This window comes from Heteronotia binoei, chromosome 21 (genome assembly GCF_032191835.1).
Source record: "Heteronotia binoei isolate CCM8104 ecotype False Entrance Well chromosome 21, APGP_CSIRO_Hbin_v1, whole genome shotgun sequence".
NCBI classification, from domain to species: domain Eukaryota; kingdom Metazoa; phylum Chordata; class Lepidosauria; order Squamata; family Gekkonidae; genus Heteronotia; species Heteronotia binoei.
In genome coordinates, this window is record NC_083243.1 from 173,561,659 (window position 1) to 173,585,634 (window position 23,976).

Genomic DNA, 23,976 nt, shown 5'->3' on the forward strand with positions numbered 1-23,976 from the left:
GCTGGCTTTTATAGCCCCATGCCTAAGGGTCATGCTTGCAGCCAGATCTTTGTTATCAGCAACTGGCTGGTGTTAGGCCAGGAGGTGTGCACTTGGCTGTCTTGTCTATAGCTCTGTTCTCAGCCTCTGTCTGCAGCTCTCTAAGCGTGTGGGTTATACTGGTGGGCTGGAAACAGCCAACTGAGGTTCCCTGCTGAACCTGTTGTAAAAGTGGCTCTGCACCAGCTCTTGGTTGTGAAACCTGACAAGCCCGCAGCTCATTTTCCTGCTGGTCAGCTTCTGTTAATTCAAGGCTGGCTACATGAGGCTTCTCTTCTCCTGAGGAGTTCTCACTATCGCTGAGCCCTGGCTAACCCATGACACCTCCTGGAATTCTAAAGGTGACTCTCCAGGCATTCGTCCTTCCTCCCAAACCTTTCAGCCTGCTACATGGGATACTACTGAATTATCTGGCAGGACTGATGTAAAGATTACCAAGGGCCAGACAAGATGTTCTAAGGGACATGGAGCTGCTGCTGCTTTGTACTTTGTCTTCCCTGTAATTTCTATAACAAACAATATGCAGAATGAGATTACCAGAGCAATGGTGAGACACCCACATGATGATGCCAGGTAACAAGGTAGTTGTGTCTGATGTTAAAAGCAAGGGACAGCTAGAAGCTCCATATCTAGTATGCCATGGAGACAATGCATGAGAAGCACTCTGAAAACACTCACATAAGCATTATGTAAATGTAAAGTATTATTTGCTTTCCCCTATAGCAGAAAAAGGTGGGGGGGGGAAAGCAAGCAAAGGAAATGAGGGTAGACAGTTGACAGTGAGACAGGCAAGAGCAAAACAGATTGCAAGGTCCGGATCATGAAGGATGTCTTGTCTGGAGAAGACCGAGGAGCTGGGGCAAAGAGACAGAAAAGGGCAGACAAGAAAGCATGTTGTCACTAGACAGCTGGATTCATTACTATGCAACACAGACTTTGTAACTTCCTTGCCTGCCCAAAGTGGAAAAGATGGTTCCCAGAAACCAGGTCACTTAATTGATCATTTACTAGAATACAAGATGCATACAGTCCTGTTGCCTTAGTAACTGTTGCTATGCAACACAGTCTGGGAGCTACATTTCAGTTCCAGAATTTGAAGATAGTTGAGCACAGGTAAGGATGCACATCTCATGACCCTTCTCACACACCAAGGTAATCTTGCAAAAGCATAAATAATACTGAGTCCCCTAATGATCCTTCCCTCATATAAATAATCTGCTAAGTAATCATGGAATAAAAAAATAGATTACTTATTATCTCTTGCGTGCGCAACACCTTTATGCTAAAAAATACTTCCAAGAAACACCTGGAGTTATCTCAAATCCAGGTGTTGAATATCCTCTTACAGGAAGAATCATGACCCAGACACTCTATGACTCAGTGACACGGCATCTGCTTTGCATACAGAAGATTCTAGCCTCAATCCCTGGTGCGTGCCATTAAAGTGGTCTGGTATTAGGTGATGGGAAAGACCTCTGCCAATTTCAATTCAATTACCTTTATTGGCATGATATTGAACATAACAAGGAACATAATCCATCCATTAAACGGCAATTTGCAAATACATTAAGCATCTCCTAGATGCTAAATATAAAAATTTTGCAACCGTTTCAATTATCAATTGGCTCCGAGTTGGCAACAAGAAGACTACTTTATATTTGTCCGGCTTTGCTATTTGCTCACTCAAACAGGAGCCAATGAGCATGGTCAAAGGTCAGTAGGTCAGGGTAAAAACTACAGTTTAGGAACACATGTTATAAAGTTTCTATCTCTGGACATGCACAAGTGCACAGTCTGTTAGCATAGGGAGTTTTATGGAATCTTCCAAGAAGTATCGCAGATAGTATCACATTGAACCTAGCTAGTGAATAGGCTCTATGTTGCCAAGGGGCCGTTAGGCAGGTGAGATATTCAGCCCTATACCCAGGGAGTAAAAACCCCAAACTCAAGGGTGAACATCTGCCTTTAGCAAGGTTTTCAAGAAAAGACCTCTGCTAGAGACCTTAGAGCAGGGGTCCTCAACCTACGGCCCGTGGGCCAGATGCGGCCCGCTGAGGACGTTTATGCGGCCCGCCGGGTTATGGCAAAATCAGACCGGAAGTGACGTTCGACCTAAACTTGCGTTAGCAACGCACACTTCCGGCACTGGGCTGAGGCGGCAGAGACAGAGTGTGAGGCGATACCGAGGTGAGGTGAGTTCCCAGGCCAGGGTGTGTGGTGTGGGGAAGGGAGAGAGATGCAGAAGACGGAGAACTGACGGCCCGCGGCCTTGTACAGTAACGGCAGTCCGGCCCTCCAACAGTCTGAGGGACAGTGAACTGGCCCCCTATTTAAAAAGGTTGAGGACCCCTGCCTTAGAGAGCCTCTGTTCATCAGACTAGACTATATGGACCCTGACTGATCAATGATCTCATTCACACTAGGGTAGATTCATATGGTTTATATGTAGTAGACACTACTAGCTTCTTATCTGTGGAAGACATTCACAGATATATGCATCTCTGAAAGCAGAGTTATGCCCCATGTTCAAAAAACTATCACCAAAATCCAGGGAGAGGGATCCAACTTTCTTGATCAGTGTTCCAAATGTGAATAAGGTAGCTCAGGAACTACAGGGGATATTATGTAGTTAAGATGGGGCTCCTGTTAAGAACATAAGAGAAGCCATGTTGGATCAGGCCAACGGCCCATCAAGTCCAACACTCTGTGTCACACAGTGGCAAAAAATGTTATATACACACATACATTGTGGCTAATAGCCACTGATGGACCTGTGCTCCATATTTTTATCTAAACCCCTCTTGAAGGTGGCTATACTTGTGGCCGCCACCACCTCCTGTGGCAGTGAATTCCACATGTTAATCACCCTTTGGGTGAAGAAGTACTTCCTTTTATCCGTTTTAACCTGTCTGCTCAGCAATTTCATCGAATGCCCACGAGTTCTTGTATTGTGAGAAAGGGAGAAAAGTACTTCTTTCTCTACTTTCTCCATTCCATGCATTATCTTGTAAACCTCTATCATGTCACCCCGCAGTCGACGTTTCTCCAAGCTAAAGAGTCCCAAGCGTTTCAACCTTTCTTCATAGGGAAAGTGCTCCAGCCCTTTAATCATTCTAGTTGCCCTTCTCTGCACCTTCTCTAAAGCTATAATATCCTTTTTGAGGTGCGGCGACCAGAACTGCACACAGTACTCCAAATGAGACCGCACCATCGATTTATACAGGGGCATTATGATACTGGCTGATTTGTTTTCAATTCCCTTCCTAATAATTCCCAGCATGGCGTTGGCCTTTTTTATTGCAAACGCACACTGCCTTGACATTTTCAGTGAATTATCTACCACGACCCCAAGATCTCTCTCTTGGTCAGTCTCTGCCAGTTCACACCCCATCAACTTGTATTTGTAGCTGGGATTCTTGGCCCCAATGTGCATTACTTTGCACTTGGCCACATTGAACCGCATCTGCCACGTTGACGCCCACTCACCCAGCCTCAACAGATCCCTTTGGAGTTCCTCACAATGCTCTCTGGTTCTCACCACCCTGAACAATTTAGTGTCATCCGCAAACTGTTAATCCCATAAGTAAAAAAAATCTACATATCCACAGTCTGTGGTTATAGTGAAGACAAAGAAGGAGCCGGGGACAAGAACAGGTTGTGCAGGAACAGCAGTTGCTATGGGTGGCAAAATACAGATCACTCACATAAATCCGGTCCTGCTGGTAGCGCTGGTGCAGATTGAGCAAGATGGCAGCCTCATGCAAGTCCCCCAGCATGGACATATCCTCCACTCCCTCCACGCTGGACTGGTGCATTGGCAGGATCTTTTCCCTGGGCAGAGAGGCCCATGGGTAGCAAAACCTCTGCAGGGAAGGAAAATATGGGAGAGAGAAATGCTAAACTGCAAAACAGTATGTTTTAAAGGTGCTGATAAGCAAGGTACATTTTTACAATAAGTAGTATGCAAAACCACAGGAATACTCTGAACCACTTCAACCCCCAAAATGGCTACCCAGCAAATATTCGATGGGGATTTACAGCCAGTTATGGCTGCCTGACACATCTACATGTTTACAGAGCAAAATGTCACATTCACTCTTTACACTTGTAGATGAATACCTAAAAAATATAACGTATTTGAAGAGGTCCTCAGAAGCCACTCAGCGGTATCTGGATACAAAGCCCCATAGTTTGTACTTTAGATCTGTGCTCACTGCCATTAATTCTGCAGAATACGTTAAGCAGAATTGCTCTGGAGAGTATAATGTGGTGGAGTTCAATGTCTGAAAAACTTTAGCCCGTTTTCACCACTTTGCTCTGCAATTCTGAAACCCAGTTGTGTTGCATTGTTTGCATGTATTATACTGGTTTAGTACATTGCTCTCTACTTTTGCAATCAAAGTCCATTCAGTGTTAGTTGTATGTAGGGTTGCAAGGTCTGTGTTTGAAAATACCTGGAGACTTTGGGGGTGGATCCAGGAGTGGGTGGGGTTTGGGGAAGGGAGGGGAGGGGAGGGGCCTCAGCATAGTACAATGCCACAGAGTTCACCCTTCAGAGCAGCCATTTTCTCCAGGGGAGCTGATTTCTGCCTAGGCTTCCCAACCCTCCCGCCCTGGCTGGGGACTCCCGAATTTTCAGCCTCCTCCCCCGCTCTTAAAAAGTCTGGGGGCGGGGGAGAGAGAACATACCTGCAGGCATCATGTTTTACAGCTTGGGATCCCTTTTTAAGGCTGCACAGGAAACAGGAACGGCCCTTTAAGGCTGCACAGGAAACAGGAACTTTCTTTTCCTGTGCAATCTTACTTTCGTTTTCACAGCCAGCAAATTCTGCTGGAAGAAGACCAAGTACGGTAAGTGTTTGTGTGTGTGTATGAGAGAGAGAGGGAGGGGGCAGGGAGGGGGGAATTCCCTGGTATGGAGCCCCCCCCCTTTAGAAAGCGTGGGGGGGGGGAAGGAAATGTCTACTAGGTACTCTATTATTCCCTATGGAGAACGATTCCCATAGAGAATAATAGGGAATTGATCCATGGGTATTGGGGGCTTTGGGGGTGCTATTTTATGAGGTAGAGGCACCAGATTTTTAGTATAGCAGCTAGTGCCTCTCCCCAAAATACCCCCCAAGTTTCAAAAATATTGGACCAGAGGGTCCAATTCTATGAGCCCCAAAAGATGGTGCCCCTATCCTTAATTATTTCCTATGGAAGAAAGGCATTTAAAAAGGCGTGCTGTCCCTTTAAATGTGATGGCCAGAACTCCCTTGGAGTTCAATTATGCTTGTCACATCCTTGTTCCTGGCTCCACCCCCAATGTCTCCTGGCTCCACCCCAAAGTCTCCTGGCTCCACCCCCAAATCCCCCAGATTTCTCTTTAATTGGACTTGGCAACCCTATTTCTGCCAGCTGGAGATCAGTTGTAAGAGCAGATCCAGGCCCCACCAGGAGGCTGGCAACCCTAGAACTTGTATGTTTTCTATTGCTCTTGCACTGTTTTAAATTGTGGAATACACCTTGAGCCTCAGTCAGAAAGGTGGACTATAAAAGAAGTAACTCAAATAAAATAATAAATGCACTGAGTGGGTGTGTGGCTAACCTTGCCATCTAGCTCTCTTTAGAAAACACCAACAGAGGGTCCATAATGGAATTTAATTTTAAAAGATCACTGATCTCCATTATAGCATCTTGTGCATGTGCTAAAAGATGCTGAAAGATGTCCAAATCTAAAGAGGAAGCACACCTCCTTCCTTCATAAATCAGAGGAAGGATTTGCTTAGGAAAGGTGAAAAGGAACAGATTCATTACATCACTGTTGGGATTATCACCACTTTCAGACCTTGCTAGTTTTAGAAATATTACTGCGCAGATTGCTTGTATGTTTCTGCTTCAGATAGCCTATTTGTGCTCACAGCTAGTATTTTGGTACTATATTGCTTTATTCAGCACCAGAGAGCCTATCGACAACACAGAGAAACAACCTGCAATGCTTACAGAGGACAAAGTCTTAAGAAAACATATATATATATAAGCGGTCAAGCCAAAAACAAAGGAATAAAATAAGCTGTGATGTTTAACACTTGGCAATGTAGCATGTTATGGTCACAGAATAGCTTCCAGAGCCGGCAGGTTTTATTTAGCACAAATGCACAGGGGAATTATCCAGGAGAGCTATCTCCAGAGGTCCATAACAATCGCGCTCTTCCATTTCACTTACCTCACCATAGTCCGAAGTGAAGAGCACTGACCCATCAGCGCAGGATTCAACAGTGCAGGGCTGCAGCTGGTCCTTCTCCTGGAGCCACACGCGAGTTCCCTGCAACCATGCACAGCAGGAGCCTAAGCACAGATTCTGCACATACCCATTGTGAGCATCTTCACCCCCGTGGTGGTCACCTACCAATAGCAGAAGCACCCTCTCCTACCTTTGAGAAGTGTAGCCAAAGAGCTCCATGCTCTTTTTAAACCCATGCATGCTCACCAATGCCTCCAGCATCAAGTTACAACTTGCAGGTGTGGAGGAGCCACTACTAGGGTTACTTGATCCAACTCTGGAAATATCTGGGGATTTGGGGGGTGGAGCCAGGAACAAGGTTGTGACAAATGTGACTGAACTCCAAAGGGAGTTCTGGCCATAACATTTAAAGGGACCACATGCCTTTTAAATGCCTTCCCGTCATTGGAAATAATGGGTGATGGGGGCACCTGCTTTTGGGGCTCACAGAATTGGACCTCCTGGCGCAATCACTTTGAAACTTTGGGGGGGGGGGGTTGAGGAGAGGCACCAAATACTATGCTGAAAATTTGGTGCCTCTACCTCAAAAAAAACAGCCCCCTGAGCCCCAGATTCTTCATTACACCCTATAGGGACCAGTCTCTGTAGGGTATAATGGAGTCCCCAGCAAACATTCAAACCCCGCCCCCCACACACACTTTCTGATAATCCTGAAGTGGGCGGAGGGCCTCCAAACCAGGGGGTCCCCTGCCCCCGACTAGGGATTGGCAACCCTACCCACTACAGACCAAAAAGTACACAGAAAACGTTCACAGCTCCTCAAGAACAATTCCCCCCCCCTCTGGAGCCAATTCACACATTCAACTACAAGTTATCAAGTACAGCATAATGGCGCCGTGAGAAATCAGATAACATGTATGCCTCTATGGATCTCTGGGTCTCAGCATCGGGAATATACTGTTTTCCATTTTTCTATACTGAGCGTTTGCAGGGATGCAAACAGCAGGAATTTATCAACCCCTCTCCATAAACACACAAATCCCAGAAGCAGATGGTTCTACTAAATGGTTACCCCAAAGACACACATTTTTATAGTCTTTTTGAAAGATGATAATAGGGTGGAAAAGCCTCTGATATACATCTGGTCAAGGAGGCCAAATTAGCAAGAAAGACCACACTGGGATCCTTCCCTGACCTCCAGGGGGCACCAGCTGATAAGTACATTCAGGAGTGTAGATGTAAGTTTGTTGCTAGGATAGGAAAATGGAAGTATCCCACACTGCACCAGGCCTCATGCTTCTGCTTTTCCCTCAGCAAACTGAACTCAATTTATGGGAGAGAATAAAAAGTAAACACCCAATTTAAACACAGTTTCCTAAACTGGATTAAGGAGTTCAATACAGTAAAATAAGATACGCAAGGGAGGAAAATGGCCTGATGGGGAGCAATTTTGGACCAGAGGAAAGGATGGGAGATTCAATGACTCTTTCTACACTGCTTTTCAGCTCTCGATCGCCACCTGCTAAAGCACATCTTGCTTCAGAATAGCAGCTATTGGAACATCATTACATATGGTTTGCACATATGTGTAATGTACAAATAAATGCCACAGGAATTTCAGGAAGTATCTCTTTTGTATTGCTCTTAACGCCCAGACAGATAAAGACTACAGAATTACAGCTTTCCGGTCAGGAAACATCAGCACCGTACCCATGGACACATCCAACTGAAAGAGGTCCAGATCTACCACTAAGGTGCCCCTATGTGTCTCGGTGACATTATCAGTATGAGGGTGTGTTCCAGATGCTAGTCTTGCCTAGAGTGCCAGACAGTTTAGGGCCAGCCCTGGCAGCACTCTAAAGCATTGCTGGAAAATGGCAGTTCTAGATCCCTGAGAACTTTCTGCACCACACAGGGAAATCAGCCGTGCAAACTGCAGAACCATCTCTGGTTTCCAAGGACAGTTAAGTGTGCAAATCTACACAGGCTTTCAGGACTGTGAGGATCACCTGCACTTCCTGAATTAATCCAATATCCCAAATACATTCCTTGAGGACACATCCCATGATGTTATAGGGACAACATAATTTTATTATTATTATTTTTTTTTTAAAAACCAACACTCAGGCAAATGGAAGCCAGTGAATATGGATTACTCTGTTTCCAAGAACACCAGGTAATGCTTTTAATGTAAGTTCATTAGCCTCAGCAGCACCAACCAGTCTCAGAGTGCTGAGATCCATCAGCAAGAACAAAACTACCATTCTGACTCCCTGACACTAGTCTAGTGGGATTTCAGGCTTCCACCACAATTAGATTAAAACATTCACACTGTTAGAGCCTTTGCAGGATAACACATGCTTTCCGAAATAAGAAAGGTAACAAAAACATTGCTAGGATAGCACCTTCAGAGTTGTGCACATATTCAATAGTGTTGCGCTATTGGCCCCACTGAGAATGCCTAATCTTTCTCAATCTCCCTTCTCCATTTATACGACACTGTTGCATGAAGCAAATGAAAAATTTTCATCACCTTTCCGCATTATCATTTCAAAAATACACAGAACTGCAGATAAGGAAGAACCTTATCTGCAGTAAAGGTGGTACAAAAAAAATAAAAGCCCCGGTGCAACTAACTAAACATTCCCTTCCTCCAATGCCAGCTGACTCACTACTCTTTGGATGAGGGAACTCTCAAGACTGCAGCCTCTCTACTCAGAGCTTCCAGAGAGAACACTTCCCTGTCTCTAGCTAGATCTTTTATTACCTACCTCCCAAGTCCCACGCCTCTGGTCTACACTGGGCAAGTTTTCTCTCCGGAACTGCTGCCCATCCAATCAGAGGGACGGAAGGGATCCTGGGAAATGTAGACACTCGGATACAGGCTTCCCTGGAGCCCGCCTCACTAGGCCTAGGATCATGACACCCCTGAAGAAGCATAGTGCATGGACTAAGTTTGGGTTCTGCTCCTTCGCCTTACAATTCCGCTACATTCCACTAGCAAGAATTAGGGGCTTCACCAGGGTTACCTACCTCCACATAATGGTACCACTGTACTGCGGCAAATTAACTCATTGAATATAGGGCCAGCGCTAAGGGATTTAGTAGCAACCTCTTCTTGGTCAACGTAAAATACTCAAAGACAGTATCAACAGAAATAAAGAAATGCTGTACGAACTGAGGGAATCTTTTACAGGGAAGACAGTCACTCACTCCAGTATAGGGTCTTTGGTGGGAGAGCAGGTGTGTTCAAAGTTGTTCTATTCACTTAGGAAGCAGGAAAACACCTGAAGCTGCCTGATACTGAGTCAGACCATATGAAGGTGAGAAGTATCTATTCTGATTGGCGGCGGCAACGTCAAGTCACAGAGAGAGATCTTTCACTTTTGCCTGGCCCTGAACTCAATACCTTCTGCATGCAAAGCACTCTATCACTGAGCCATAGCCTCTTCCTTAACAGGATGCAAGTCGCGAAGGAGGTGGTAAGGTAACACAACTGCCACTACCCACCTCCTATTCTCACTGGAACAACATGCAGCAAGGAAGGAACGAAACTAATTTTCACTAAGGCAGCAGAGTATCTTGAGCTATCTCCAGGCTGTAACAAAGCTTCATTTGAAAGCAAAAACTCCAAGTGGCCTCGTTTAGTCCTACGTGGCTAGGACATACTTGCACAGGAAATGAAGCATGCCCTAGGCTGTGGTACTATATTGTTTCAGGGAGTGAACAACACATCTATCTTATAAGATATAAGTATTAGAAGATCTTGCAAGATTCCCCCGCCATTGGTCTAAGAAGGGTATTTATTATTCAATAGCATGAATAATCAAGATAAAAACCATGGCTGCCTCTGCAAAGCTTCTGCCAGGAGGCAAGAGCCTGCCTTTATGGAAGTCTGGAGAGCAAGGATTGATTGGGGAAATGATAGCCCTTATCGGCAGAGGGGGCAGGCTGGGTGAGGGTCTGGTTGACAGCCAGTACACTGCTTTGTAAGCTGTGGCAGTAAATATAGAGAGTGCCTTTCCGCTCTGTGCCTCCCTGAGGTGACTGAATTGATGTTCGCTCTTTGTCACAGATGAGCTGCGTGACAAGAAGCTCCTTCAGGCAACTCTCCTGAAGCTACCTCAAGGTCTTGCAACATTCTGGAGTTCCTTGGAATTCTGACTCAGAGCTAAAATCTGTACCAATTTACTGGCCATCGCAAAGCCATTACTGTGGAGTATTATTTCAAAAGCTCAAAACCAGGAGGGAGGAAAAGAGAAAATGTTGGATTTTATCATCAAAACACTGGTCTTTAATTGGGAATAGATTATTGGGAAATGTTATTCCTTTTTTTATTGATTGCATCAAATTTTAATTGTGAATTTTATGTTATTTTACATGTTACGACGTGTCTTGACAATAAATTGACTAAATGGTTGGGGATTACTCAGACAACCATAACAGAGAATGTTCTGTGCAAAGATTCAACCGTGATAAGACTATTCTCAAGCAAGGGTCAGCTCTCATTCTTTGTGCTCCTGCCCAGGTTTTCTGCCTCACAGTAGTCCAAGTCCAATGACCTGTACTGGTGAATTGGTGAAAAACTTTCTTTCTTTCTTTCTTTCTTTCTTTCTTTCTTTCTTTCTTTCTTTCTTTCTTTCTTTCTTTCTTTCTTTCTTTCTCTCTCTCTCTCTCTCTCTCTCTCTCTCTCTCTCTCTTTCTCTCAGGTTTTCTGCTTACTACCTCACAGTAGTCCAAGTCCAATGACCTGTACTGATTGGTGAATCCTGGGCAGAATCTTTCTTTCTTTCTTTCTTTCTTTCTTTCTTTCTTTCTTTCTTTCTTTCTTTCTTTCTTTCTTTCTTTCTTTCTTTCTTTCTTTCAGTGACTGTTTCCCAGCAGCCCTGTCCCTTTCCAATGTTTACACTGAACCAAAGTCACTCAAACATAGCTGCAGTTCTTCTTACAGTGTAAAAGACAAATCATAATTATATATCTGATTGATACCTACAGTTGCCAGGCACCCATAAGAAGGTTAGTATCAAGATGTTGTCTGGACACCCTTCATTCAGAGTGGCCATCTTATGTACCTCAGACCAAGCCTTCATGAGTTATGGGGAGCCTACAACCTCCAGTTAAAACTAGAATCAGGTTTCATGAAATGCATTTTCTGATTGATCCAAAGGGTTATGAATAAGTGATGCATTCATATAAACAGAAATTAGCTAATGGAAGCAGGAGCTCTGCAGGAGGGGGGGGGGAGAAGAGCATTCAGTAGACCCACAAGGAAAAAAAAAGAGGTGATCTGATCAGTCCCTGAGGAAAAGTGCAAAGGAGAGAATCAATAATGGTTTTCAGAAATGAAGGCCATATGGAATTTGGGTGGGGAGTTTCACCGATACTTTTAAAATAGCAGTTAGCAGGTTAATTGCAATGCTGTGTGCGATGTGACTATATAAGTATTGCAAATTCCTATTCAACAGTGACTGTACCATCACTATTAGGCCAGAAAAAGTTCTGGTCTGTGCTCCCAGAGACCAGTGGCGTTTTCTACTGTATTAGAGCTACTTACAATCAGTTGGGCACATGAGCTCCTTGTAACGGTTCCCAAACATATTTGTAACTGTGATTTTTCTGTGTGTGAGAGTTTGCTCGACAGATCCCTGACTTTAGAAATGTACCTGAGCATTAAGTTAGAACATTCTACTAACTCATAGTCTGTTATGGCACTGATTTTTGTGAATGACATCTAGCTGTGGGTGGAATAGATTTTCATAAATAAGGCCTAGAATGGTCCCCCACTGTATCCCAAAAAGCCTTTAATACACTCTTACGATACAGCAAAACTGAATTTGTGTGATTTTGTTCATGACTGTTGATCTTCATTAAATTTTGTGAATACTTTTTAAATATTTGCCTTCAGAAGAATATTGTGTATTTACATGCTAACAAGGATATCTTTACACATCCAGTGACTGTTTCCCGGTAGCCCTGTCCCTTTCCAATGTTTACACTGAACCAAAGTCACTCAAACATGGCTGCAGTTCTTCCTACAGTGCAAAAGACAAATCATAATTATATAGCTGATACCAGCACAGAGCTGGGTTTATATGACATTAGACCAGCTACAAGATTAACTCCATGTTAAATGTACATCCATTTGGGCATTGCTTGGGGGGTAGAGGGACTGCAGCATTTTTAGATGTGAATTTCCCAGCTTGCATGTGACATGTGATGAGATGACACACTCGCTTCAGAATAAAGACAGGAGCGAGACAATGTACCTGCATAAAGAATAAATGATATGAAATGAGGTGGCTGCCCTGCCAGCAGACTGTAAGGCAATAACAAGCACGATGAAGAAGCCAGGCAATTGTTGTGAACAGCTGCAGGTCAGGGCAAATCATTTGACACCTCCCTCCCTTTCTTGGAGGTCTCTTCTGCTGAATGGAGAGACCCACTGCTGTGCTTAACTTGGCAGATTCAGACAAGGTCACATCCAAAGACATCTGGTGGCAGATTTGCCATTTTAAGGAACAAGAACCAAGCAATACCTTTAAAATCAATCTAATTACTAACTCTCTTCTCCTCTGATTCAAACGCCTTCTCAGCTGCATCTCCACTTCTCACAGACAGCAAGGCAGAGGACTGTTCAAAGTTCCCTTGGTAGGATCCTAGTACTAAGATACTAAGTTTTGTGTCTCACATCTGCCCAAATCCACATGTCTGAAGCTTGCTGAACCCCAATGCATGCTTATCAGCTAATAGGCTACCAAAAAAACCGACCTTGGAATATTAGTTAGTCTCCTGCAGAAAAAAAATAAAGAAGAGCTTAGTGGCACTTCCACAACTAACAAGATTTTACCTGGACTACAAGTCTACAACCCACTCTAAGAGATGCATTTACTTCTTATTTTTTTCCTTTTTGTGCATAAAAGTTTGCTTAGTAGTGTCCGCTACATTAAAAAAGGTAAAGGTAGCCCCCTGTGCAAGCACCAGTCGTTTCTGACTCTGGGGTGACGTTGCTTTCACAATGTTTTCATGGCAGACTTTTTATGAGGTGGTTTGCCATTGCTTTCCCCAGTCATCTACACTTCCCGCCCCCCAGTAAGCTGGGTACTCATTTGACCAACCTCGGAAGGATGGAAGGCTGAGTCAACCTCGAGCCGGCTACCTGAACCCAGCTTCCGCCAGGATCAAACTCAGGTTGTGAACAGAGCTTAGGACTGCAGTACTGCAGCTTTACCACTCTGCTCTATGGGGCTCTTGCCCGCTGCATTACTTCTGATTAAAGTTTCTGCAAGAAGAAAATATTGTTAGCCTCCAAAGTGTCACCAGATTCCTGCTGATTCTTGGAATACTTGGTGTGCTTTCCTGTAATTTCCAGGGAATCAATGGGCCCTCTTATGTAGAATGTGCCCTTCGCCTAGTCTTCAACTTGTTTGGCATATGTTCACACAAAACAATTGCCTTAGAGTAAATCCAGAGGCATCTTCTACATAAGACTTGGTTAACTCACATTGTCTTCTGTTTAAGAAAGCACACAGAGCAATCCTAATGGTGTCCATTTTGACTGTTATTCCAGAGATGGGGGGTAAGTCTCTACTTCTGTGAACAAGCAGCACCACTCTGTCTGTGTGCGCACATGCATGTGTGTATGCGCACAGCACAATATAGCCAGACTTATCAGTAATTTTGGTGAGGGCCGTATGAAGGGCCGTTGTGGGCCAGGCACCTTCTGTCCTTATCGCTGGAACTCTCCGTCTGGGGCACTGATGCTCTGTATTCTGGTGCTTGGGGGGGGGGTGCACAGTGGGAGGGCTTCTAGTGTCCTGGCCCCACTGGTGGGCCTCCTGATGGCACTTGGGGTTTTTTGGCAACTGTGTGACACAGAGTGTTGGACTGGATGGGCCATTGGCCTGATTCAACATGGCTTCTCTTATGTTTGGGGAAGGGACGGTGGCTCAGTGGCAGAGAATCTGCTTGGTAAGCAGAAGGTCCCAGGTTCAATCTCCAGCATCTCCAACTAAAAAGGGTCCAAGCAAATAGGTGTGAAAAACTTCAGCTTGAGACCCTGGAGATCCGCTGCCAGTCTGAGTAGACAATACAGGCTTTGATGGAACCAGGGTCTGATTCAGTAGAAGGCAGCTTCATATGTTCTTATGTCCCTGGACAGAAGGCAGTTGCTGTTCCTGGAGAATCTTGTAATCTCAGCTATATGATTGGCTTATGGGCCAGCGCTTTCTATGAACTATCATATTTGCCTGTGGCTCTTTTCGGGCACAGAAGGGAGCAGGTATATGCAATCTATGCCACTGCAACTGGAAAGTAGTATGGAGACTATGGACTAACCAGGAGTAGTGATTTCTCACCAAACCTGGTTAGTCTATAGTCTTCATAGTCAGAGTGTCAGACTAGGATCTGGGAGACTCGGGTTCAAATCCTTACTCTGCCATGGAAATTTGCTGGATGCCCTTAGCCCGTCTCATAATTTCAGCCTAATCTACTTCTCAGGATTGTTGTTGTAAGAATAAAATGGAGGAAGGGAGAATGTTGTAAGCCACTCTGGGTCTCCACTGAAGAGAAAAGTAGGGTACAAAAGAAGCAAGTGAAGCCGGTGTTGTTCCCTTGCCTGGTCCCCAGTTTTAGCTCTAGTAATCGAGTTGAATGTCCCTGAATCAGAGAACACACACTTTGGGTCTTAGTCCAGGTATAATCCACACCAGAAAGAACGGAGATAGAGCAAAGGGTGTGTTTTGGTTGGATTTTCCTTGCAAGCTGGCATTCAGGGCTCCTTCCAGCATTAACCACCACTCTGACTCCCGCCCATCCTCCTTGTGGGAAACTGAAGGACTACCAAACTGCTTGCACTCTCTCCCCCTACTCCAATACAAAACAACACTCGTTCAGTAGCCTTATGACTGTTAATGTGCAAGAGCATTGCTCACTGTTATCTAGAGTGACAGCACATCACATGGGGTCAGTGTCAACAAAATCAGAGTAAAACCATTGCCGTCTTCTTATACACCAACCCATTCTGTGATAAGAGGACTGAAAGGGAGTCAGCCTATTCGGAGGTAATGAGAACTCTCCTTAATGCTTCCTTCCTCACTTGTTTTTCACAGTCCAGAAGAACAGAGAGTTCCACTTACTATACAGGAAGGTCTGGTAGCATACAGGATAGGCTTGCAAAAGCCAGGCCCTTCTGATAACCATCTATACAGAAGCATAGCACTAGAGACCAGGTCTGGTGCTTGCTTCATGGTACTTCAGTAGCTCTCTTCTTTCTTCACCATGAGATCTTTTCTTTTTCCAGAGAATAAACTGGCTGTTGATGGTGACTTTGGAGACAGTTTCATAAACATACAGCCACATTTTAATTCAGGCTGGTTCACGCATGTGTGCTCATCAGTGATGACTGCAGGATCAAGCTGCGACTTACATGTGTGAGCAAGTAAACACAGACTGCAAACAAAACACACAGAGCGTTTAAATTATGATCTCATTACATCAAATACATCCATCCACACAACTGCTGAATATAGAAAGAGAAGCACGTGCATGTGTGAACTGGTCTTTCGACACAGAAATCTACTCCATCTGTATTTGATGATCCAAGAAGCTTTCGTGTTGTTTCTGGGTCTTATCACAAGTTTCAGTCTTCCTAATATGGAAAGTCATTCACAACTGGCTGTTTTATCAGTGTCCTCAATTTATCAGTGTTATCAGTTTAGCATACCCACAGATAGGCAGCTCAGAGTAAAGGTTATGGATACAGCCTGCTGGGTATTTTTTCCTGGCTTCAACCTGAGACACAAAGAGTTAAAATCTGCATTTAATGTGACATGAATAAAACATATTAGAAGTGGCTCTAAAGTACATGGGACTGTGATGTTATTTATTCACTTCTCAGGGCAAATTTTTCATTAAAGCAGTGCATCTTGATTATTGACCTCTCTTCCTGCTTAGTTCTCTCTCTGACAGGTATAGTTTCTTAGAAACTGAGTGTGGGTCCATATGCGGAGACTTCCTAAGATGAATTCAACAGTCCTAGGGCTTTACGCCTAATATGTGTACAATGCAATCCTAAACACAGGTACATTCTTTTAAGTCCACTGAAATGAGTGACTTAGAAGTATATAACTCTGCTTAGGGCTGCACTGTTAGTTCTGCTGCCTTTGATAATATAAATTGCAGTGATTGAACATGATGTTTGTGTTTATTTTATATGTCAGACTTCATGTCCTATTTTTTTTAAAAAAAATTGCTTATGAATGCCAATTAGATTGCCAGGGGTTATTTAAGAAGCTCTACCTAAACCTACAAAAGTTTCTGTTTGATATGAGAACAGCTTATAGACCCCATGTCAGTTCCACTCTTGATTATAAATTAGGTTCCTATAGGCAGTTAAATATATGCTGAAGTGAAGGTAGTTATCTAGAATTTAAGTGACATTGTGAAGGCTCGTTATCCAACGCCTATAACTGCAAATGTGGGTCATATTAGATGAGACACTGGAAGGCTGTCACCTGCGACAACCCAGCAAAACTGCTGTTTATTGTGAGGTAAAGGGGCTGAGTCCCCCCTTTTCCCAGCTACTGTTCTGATTTGAATTTGGGCTCCCACACAGTTGCCATTCACAAAGGAAAAATGTTTGGAAACTCTCAAAGCAGAACTTCCAGTATCTCACATGGTTTGACCCTTTTAAAACCACCTTAGAACACGGCCTGATATGAACACACAGTGTCCCAGTTCAGTCAGCCCCTGGTGTATGACAGATGCATAAATGTCTTTTGATGGTCTACTGAATGTATTGCTAACATCTGAGATTTGCAACATAGCCCACCTGGCTGTGAACAATGCTTTTAAATATTAAGGTTTATGAATACTTGAAATGCTCAAAACTGTCCCTGTCCTGCTTCCTATCCAGTAAGAATACCATTATATATTCAAACCCATATATACAATCCATGGCTTCTTGGCTTTACATTTTTAAAATGTCTATCCCAGGGATGGCCAAACTTACTTAATATAAAAGCTACACAGAATAAACATCAGATGTTTGAGAGCCGCCAAGACATGAACGTCAGATATTTGAGAGCCACAAGATGGACGGAAGGAAGGAAGGAAGGAAGGAAGGAAGGAAGGAAGGAAGGAAGGAAGGAAGGAAGGAAGGGGAAGTGGAAAGAAAGCAACTTTAAATGCCTTCTCCAAGCTAGCTGATGGGGCGGTGGGGGCATTAAGAGCCACACAATATGTGTGAAGGAGCCACACGTGGCTCCTGAGTTGCAGTTTTGCCACTCCTGATCTATTCAATAGCTGCTTTGGGTATTTCCATTGTTAATAGGCAGGCACAGAGAAGTTAGCAGTTTGATCAGCAGTCTGTGCAGTGCTATTCTTTTTTAAAACGAATGTTTGTCAGATTTGGGTCAGACAACTTTGCAGGAGTTTATTTTGTCAGATTCTGATTTATGCCATTTTTTCAGCTTCAGCGTTTTCCTATGCGTGCAAATTAAAAAAAAAACACTATTACCTTTTTGGCCATACAAACAATTAACATGTATACATGTGGATTTGTGCTTGACTGGCCTTGAATTGATAGAAGTGCAGCAATATTTGCATGGAAAAATACTAAGGACTCAGAATTCAACTCACTACAATGGGCTACTGCTTATATCACAGACTGAACGCGGCGCTACCCAGTATTATGCTCCTCTCATGCCACCAGTTGCCAACTTCCACATCAGTGGCTGTGTATACAACATACAGGTGAGTTCAAGAACCTTTAATGGCATAAAATATACAGATGAAGAGGGTCACACCAAAGACAGAAGGAAAAAACTAAAAGAACAATGACTTAGTGGGAACAAAAATTACTGTCTTTTTTATTAAGTTTCTTAATTTTGCTTTTTAATGGTAATTATTTTTTCTTGTTTTTTTTCTACATTCTTATAGATCTCCCCCTAAAGAAGAAGTGTATGCAAAGCAGATAGGGACAGTATAACGGAATAAAATCATTTTCCTTCCCACTGCACCAGCGCTCTCTTGTTTCTTTACTCTCTGCACACAACAGCCAGAGCTCAATAAACGCATGACTGATACTGAAGAAGGGAGGGGGGTGGGAAGAAATCACGGAATGGGCTTTGGACCCTTGACTAAATGACACTGTGCCGCTCACATGACCTAAACGGAGATGAGATATACTGGCAGTTACAACAATACATGGTTTCACACACATACATTTAATGCCATTAACCCAGTGAAAGGACATCATTGAAATTTAAGGAAGTATCCAGAAGAAATTTTGTTTGGATGTTCCATAAGTCCTTCCCAGGTCTCCTGAGTCAGATATCATGAAACGCTTTTCTGCACCAGTTAAAATCAAAGGCTGGCATTTCCCCTTTGATCCTATGGGACATTCCTCATTTCAAGAATTGTCTGCCTACAGGAGAGATATGAGTAAGGAGGCACTTGCTCTTGGTATTTGAGCAGGACACCACCACAATCTTGGAAACTCTGAGGGCAACACAATAAAATTCATGTGGAGCTTCAGTCAATGCTTGATTCTTCTTCTTTTTTTTTCCACAGCAAGCCGTTAATATATATTAGCAAGCTGCTGCTATGTAGATCCACATGGGCTTGATGGAGCTGCAGCCAGGCAGCTGCACTCTTCTGAGCTTACGTATGAGCACATCATATGGAGTCATGCCAATGTCTCTCACTGAAGTCAAGGTACATTTATATCAATGGCAACTCCCCTATCCGCCTGCAGAGGCCAGGCAGTCACCTTTTCAAAGGAGGAAGGGCATGCTCAGCTGCATGAACTGCTCTTGTCAAATCCATGTTGGCTGCTTTTTAACGCTGTGCTATCCTCCAGGGTTCTCTCCTCTCCGCTGATGGCTTTACAATTTGTTCCAGCGAATGGCTGGGGCTAAAGACAAGCAAACAGTTCCATGATTTGTTGGATCCCCCTTTCTCTCTTGCCTAAGAATAGAAGCCGGAATCACTCCTCTCCAGTCGCCCAGGGAATTTCAAATGCTTAAAGAGGGCAAGATTAAAATTCAGCAGTGACCTTGATAAAATCCAAGTACATGGCTCTAAATAATCACATGGAAAGGTAGGAACTGGCAAAGCTCTAACATTGATTGCTTGGGCCATTGGTTGCTCCTTTAAAAACATGCACACACACACACACACACACAAAGCTTCAGGGGACAGAAAGCTTGCTCCCTGCTGCAATACGCAAAAATCTCCTTAACCCTGTCATCTCCAGTGTGAGTAACAGAAGCTTTGGAAGAGCTCTCCTTCTTCAGCTGCTATGTCCAAGCAAAGAGCTCTTTAACTGCCTGCCTGTAGTGTGAGGCACAACATAAATTCTATCAAAGTTATCCATTATCTTTGTTCTGTGTGACTGAGATTCTCAGGAAGAGAGCTACTGTTGCTATTTGGATTGTGGAGGAGGGGAATAAGAAACTCTGAAGATGTCGCAGGATGGTTTGCCTTGGAGAAAGTTACAAGAGCACGACTTTCTCTGAGATCTGCCAGGAAGACCATGGAGTAAAACTGAGGCTCTGTGCAGCCAGCTCCCTGTCCCTAATCTAGGCCATGGTCCGCTCTAACATGTGGCAATAATGAGAGGCTGTTGCATAGACACTTCAGGAATCTTACTCCACTCGGAAACAGGCAAACTCAAGTTGTCAATCTGTTTGGGAGCTGATAAGCAGAGCTATGCAGTTCATATACACATGGAGATGGGGGGGAGAAAGAGAGACAGACCCCAGAACTGTTTTGGAAGTTAATATTTCTTAGATTACATTTCCAATCTTTCTGAACAGTTGCATATGTTTGTATTGACTAGAAACACAATTTTTTAGAAAGAAAAAATACGTTTTGATTTAAGGGCTGGCTGAAATGCATGTATAGCTGATGTCTCACCACTAAAATATTCAATATTCAGTGACTGGCAGCTGAATGTAAAAATGGCCTCAGCGTTTATATCTGAGTTGATACGGTTGCCAACCTCCAGGAATTACAGTTCATCTCCAGACAGCAGAGATGAGTAGGGTTTGTAGAATCTTTCGGGCTCAAGTGCTGTGTTCTACTGGAGAAAGTTTTCCTTCCAGATGTTTCGTTCTCAGCTGCGGAGAACATCCTCACTGGCGTTGCAGCCGGAGCAGGCGCTCTGACCTTCTTGGCTGCTGTGCATTGAGTCAATGTACGCAGCCAATGCACAGCAGCCAAGAAGGTCAGAGCGCCTGCTCCGGCTGCAACGCCACTGAGGATGTTCTCCGCAGCTGAGAACGAAACGTCTGGAAGGAAAACTTTCTCCAGTAGAACATGGCACTTGAGCCCGAAAGATTCTACAAACCCTAATGATGTTACCAGCCATGAAAACCTGAAATCTTTGATAACAGAGATCAGTTCTCCTAAAGAAAATGGTTGGAAACTGAACTCTACTGTTGGTATTATACCCTGCTGAGGTCCTTTCCCTTCCTCAGCATCTCCAGGAATTTCCCAACCCAGAGTTGGCAACCCTAATATCAGATACTACAAAAGATCTCCTTATAATGTTTGATTCATGATATATCAATTATGCTTTTGTCTTGCCTTTCCTCCCAGGAGCATCCAAACCAACATACATGATTGGCTCCCCAGCTTTATTTTCGCAACAACTCAGTGAAACATATCTGGTTGAGAGTGCATGCCCAAAGTCATGAGATTAGTTTCAAAGCTGGGTGAGAGTTTGAACAAGGGTCTATCTCACCCTAGTCTGATACTTTAATCATTATATTACCCTAGTGCTCAAGATGGACATATGAACATGTGAAGCTGCCTTATACTGAATCAGACCCTTGGTCCATCAAAGTCGGTATTGTCTTCTCAGACTGGCAGCGGCTCTCCAGGGTCTCAAGGTGAGGTTTTTCACACCTATTTGCCTGGACCATTTTTAGTTGGAGATGCCAGGGATTGAACCTGGGACTTTCTGCTTCCCAAGCAGATGCTCTACCACTGAGCCACCATCCCTCCCCTGCTCTCCAGGGTCTCAAGCTGAGGTTTTTCACACCTATTTGCCTGGACCCTTTTTTGGAGATGCCGGGGATTGAACCTGGGACTTTCTGCTTCCCAAGCAGATGCTCTACCACTGAGCCACCGTCCCTCCCCTTAAGATGGACATATTAATCAGACACATCTATCACTTGACGTTTAAGGTAAACAATGAACTCACCCCATAGCGTGAAAAGTACACAAATTTCTGAAGTGCAGTTGCCTAGTTAATCATACAGTTTGCCTACCCCAAGGTCCTCAAAGCCTGCTTCAGTCATTAGTCATTGTACATTAATTTTAAGCAAGGCTGGCTCATCCACTTGGCTGTTCATGATCAAGGACCTTCTTACTTGAAGGACTCTCCCTATGTAGACCCACACATTCAGATTTTCTGAGACGTCTGTTGGGCATGCCTTCTGCTCAGCAGACCTGGACCTCATTAACTTATACAGTCCTCTTAGTCCCAGAACCACCAGAATGATATACCCAGCCCAGGGAGGCTGAAAAGCCTCCAATACATTGTCCTTTGGAAGGCAAGGCTTGCTAGCTGGAGGTTTGAGGTATAAGTTGCTGGGCTGTGCTGTCTCTCTTGTAGTGTGTGTGCATAAGTTGTTTTGATACATGTACATTTTATGCAGTATATTAAGCTTGAACAGTATCATTGGAAAGATCTGTTGCTTTTAATTTGTTGATTGCCAGCTGGATCTAAAAAGGATAAGTGGTAAAACAAACTGAGTCCAGTGGCACCTTTAAGACCAACAAAGTTTTATTCAAGGGCTGCCCTTGTCCCAAATCCGGCGACTTAAGCTAGTGCAGAATGCTGCCGCCAGGCTGTTAATGGGAGTTCCTTTACGGGAACACATTCAGCCTGTGCTGAAAGCGCTGCACTGGCTACCAATAAAGTACCGAATTTGCTTCAAGGCGCTGGTTTTAACCTTTAAAGCTCTATATGGCCAGGGTCCTGCATACCTTAGGGACCGCCTTTCCCCGTATATGCCCCAGCGAGCACTTTGGTCTGGGTCTCAAAACCTGTTGACAGTTCCCAGCATCAGGGAAGTTAGGCTGCAGTCAACTAACGCCAGAGCCTTTTTTGTCGCTGCACCTAGCTGGTGGAATGAGTTGCTGGAGGAGGTTGGGGCCCTGCGAGAGCTTTCGCAGTTCCTCAGGGCCTGTAAAACGGCACCCTTCCGCCATGCTTTTCCATAATGGCAACTTCTACAGCAACAGATTAGGCCCATAAACCAGAAACATCACTCTGGACTTCTTACCACGCTAAGGTGATCTGGGATCCCTTTGGAACACCTAATACTGACCAGCCAGTTATACTGCTACCATCAAAATTTTAGCTGTTGTATGAATTACTGCACTAGCACCTATCGATATTGATGTTTTAATAATTGTTTTTATGTTTTATCGCTGTTTTATCATTGTTTGACCCCAACCTGTGAGCTGCCTGAGCTTGCCTTCGGTGGGGAGGGCGGGATATAAATAATAATAAGAAGATATTGGATTTATATCCCACCCTCCACTCCGAAGAGTCTCAGAGCAGCTCACAATCTCCTTTACCTTCCTCCCCCACAACAGACACCCTGTGAGGTAGATGAAGATATTGGATTTATATCCCGCCCTCCACTCCGAAGAGTCTCAGAGTGGCTCACAATCTCCTTTCCCTTCCTCCCCCCCGCCCACAACAGACACCCTGTGAGGTAGATGAAGATATTGGATTTATATCCCGCCCTCCACTCCCAAGAGTCTCAGAGCGGCTCACAATCTCCTTTCCCTTCCTCCCCCACAACAGACACCCTGTGAGGTAGATGAAGATATTGGATTTATATCCCGCCCTCCACTCCGAAGAGTCTCAGAGCGGCTCACAATCTCCTTTACCTTCCTCCCCCACAACAGACACCCTGTGAGGTAGATGAAGATATTGGATTTATATCCCGCCCTCCACTCCGAAGAGTCTCAGAGCGGCTCACAATCTCCTTTACCTTCCTCCCCCACAACAAACACCCTGTGAGGTGGGTGGGGCTGGAGAGGGCTCTCACAACAGCTGCCCTTTCAAGGACAACCTCTGCCAGAGCTATGGCTGACCCAAGACCATGCTAGCAGGTGCAAGTGGAGGAGTGGGGAATCAAAGCCGGTTCTCCCAGATAAGAGTCCACGCACTTAACCACGACACCAAACTGGCTCTCCAATTAAAATAAAATTATATAAAACTGGCTCTCCAATTAAATAAAAAATAAAAAAAAAACTTTCATGTGCACTCACACTTCCTCAGACACAATGAAATGGAATCTACCTGTCCATACATATAAGGCAGAGATTTAACAGCAAATTATCAAAGAAGTAGGTTAGAAATAACTTAATGAACACCCACACAGTATACATCGTTTCACTATCAGGGGTCGTTTTGTAGAAAAATAGGTGGTGGAGCTTATCCAGGGATTGTTATGCAGCTGCACATACTAAGAGGAGGGGGAACCCTCAGAAAGGTTCAGAAGCTGTGCTCCTGTGAGCTCCTGCTGAATTCAAGGCTTGCTCACTATCAAAGCATCAGATATCCTTTGCTGTAATTCCTCAAGGCAGCAATCAGGCAACACACATCATAAGAGGCAGAAAATCCAACCAAACAATGTGCAGATTTAATTCAACATGGCTTGAATGAACTTCAGAGTTTCGGAAGA

The 23,976-nt window shown here is 44.2% G+C and overlaps 1 protein-coding gene across 1 annotated transcript in view; it reads right to left on the reverse strand.

The window, feature by feature from the left end:
- The window catches only part of LOC132589054 (unconventional myosin-X-like), a 124,946-nt gene that overhangs the window by 95,239 nt on the left and 5,731 nt on the right, over positions 1–23,976 (reverse strand). Inside the window, exons 2-3 of the mRNA XM_060261611.1 lie at positions 6,248–6,346; positions 3,744–3,902 (exon numbers count right to left, since the gene is read on the reverse strand). Coding sequence (XP_060117594.1) covers positions 3,744–3,902; positions 6,248–6,346 — 258 coding nt within the window. The remainder of the gene's footprint in view (positions 1–3,743; positions 3,903–6,247; positions 6,347–23,976) is intronic.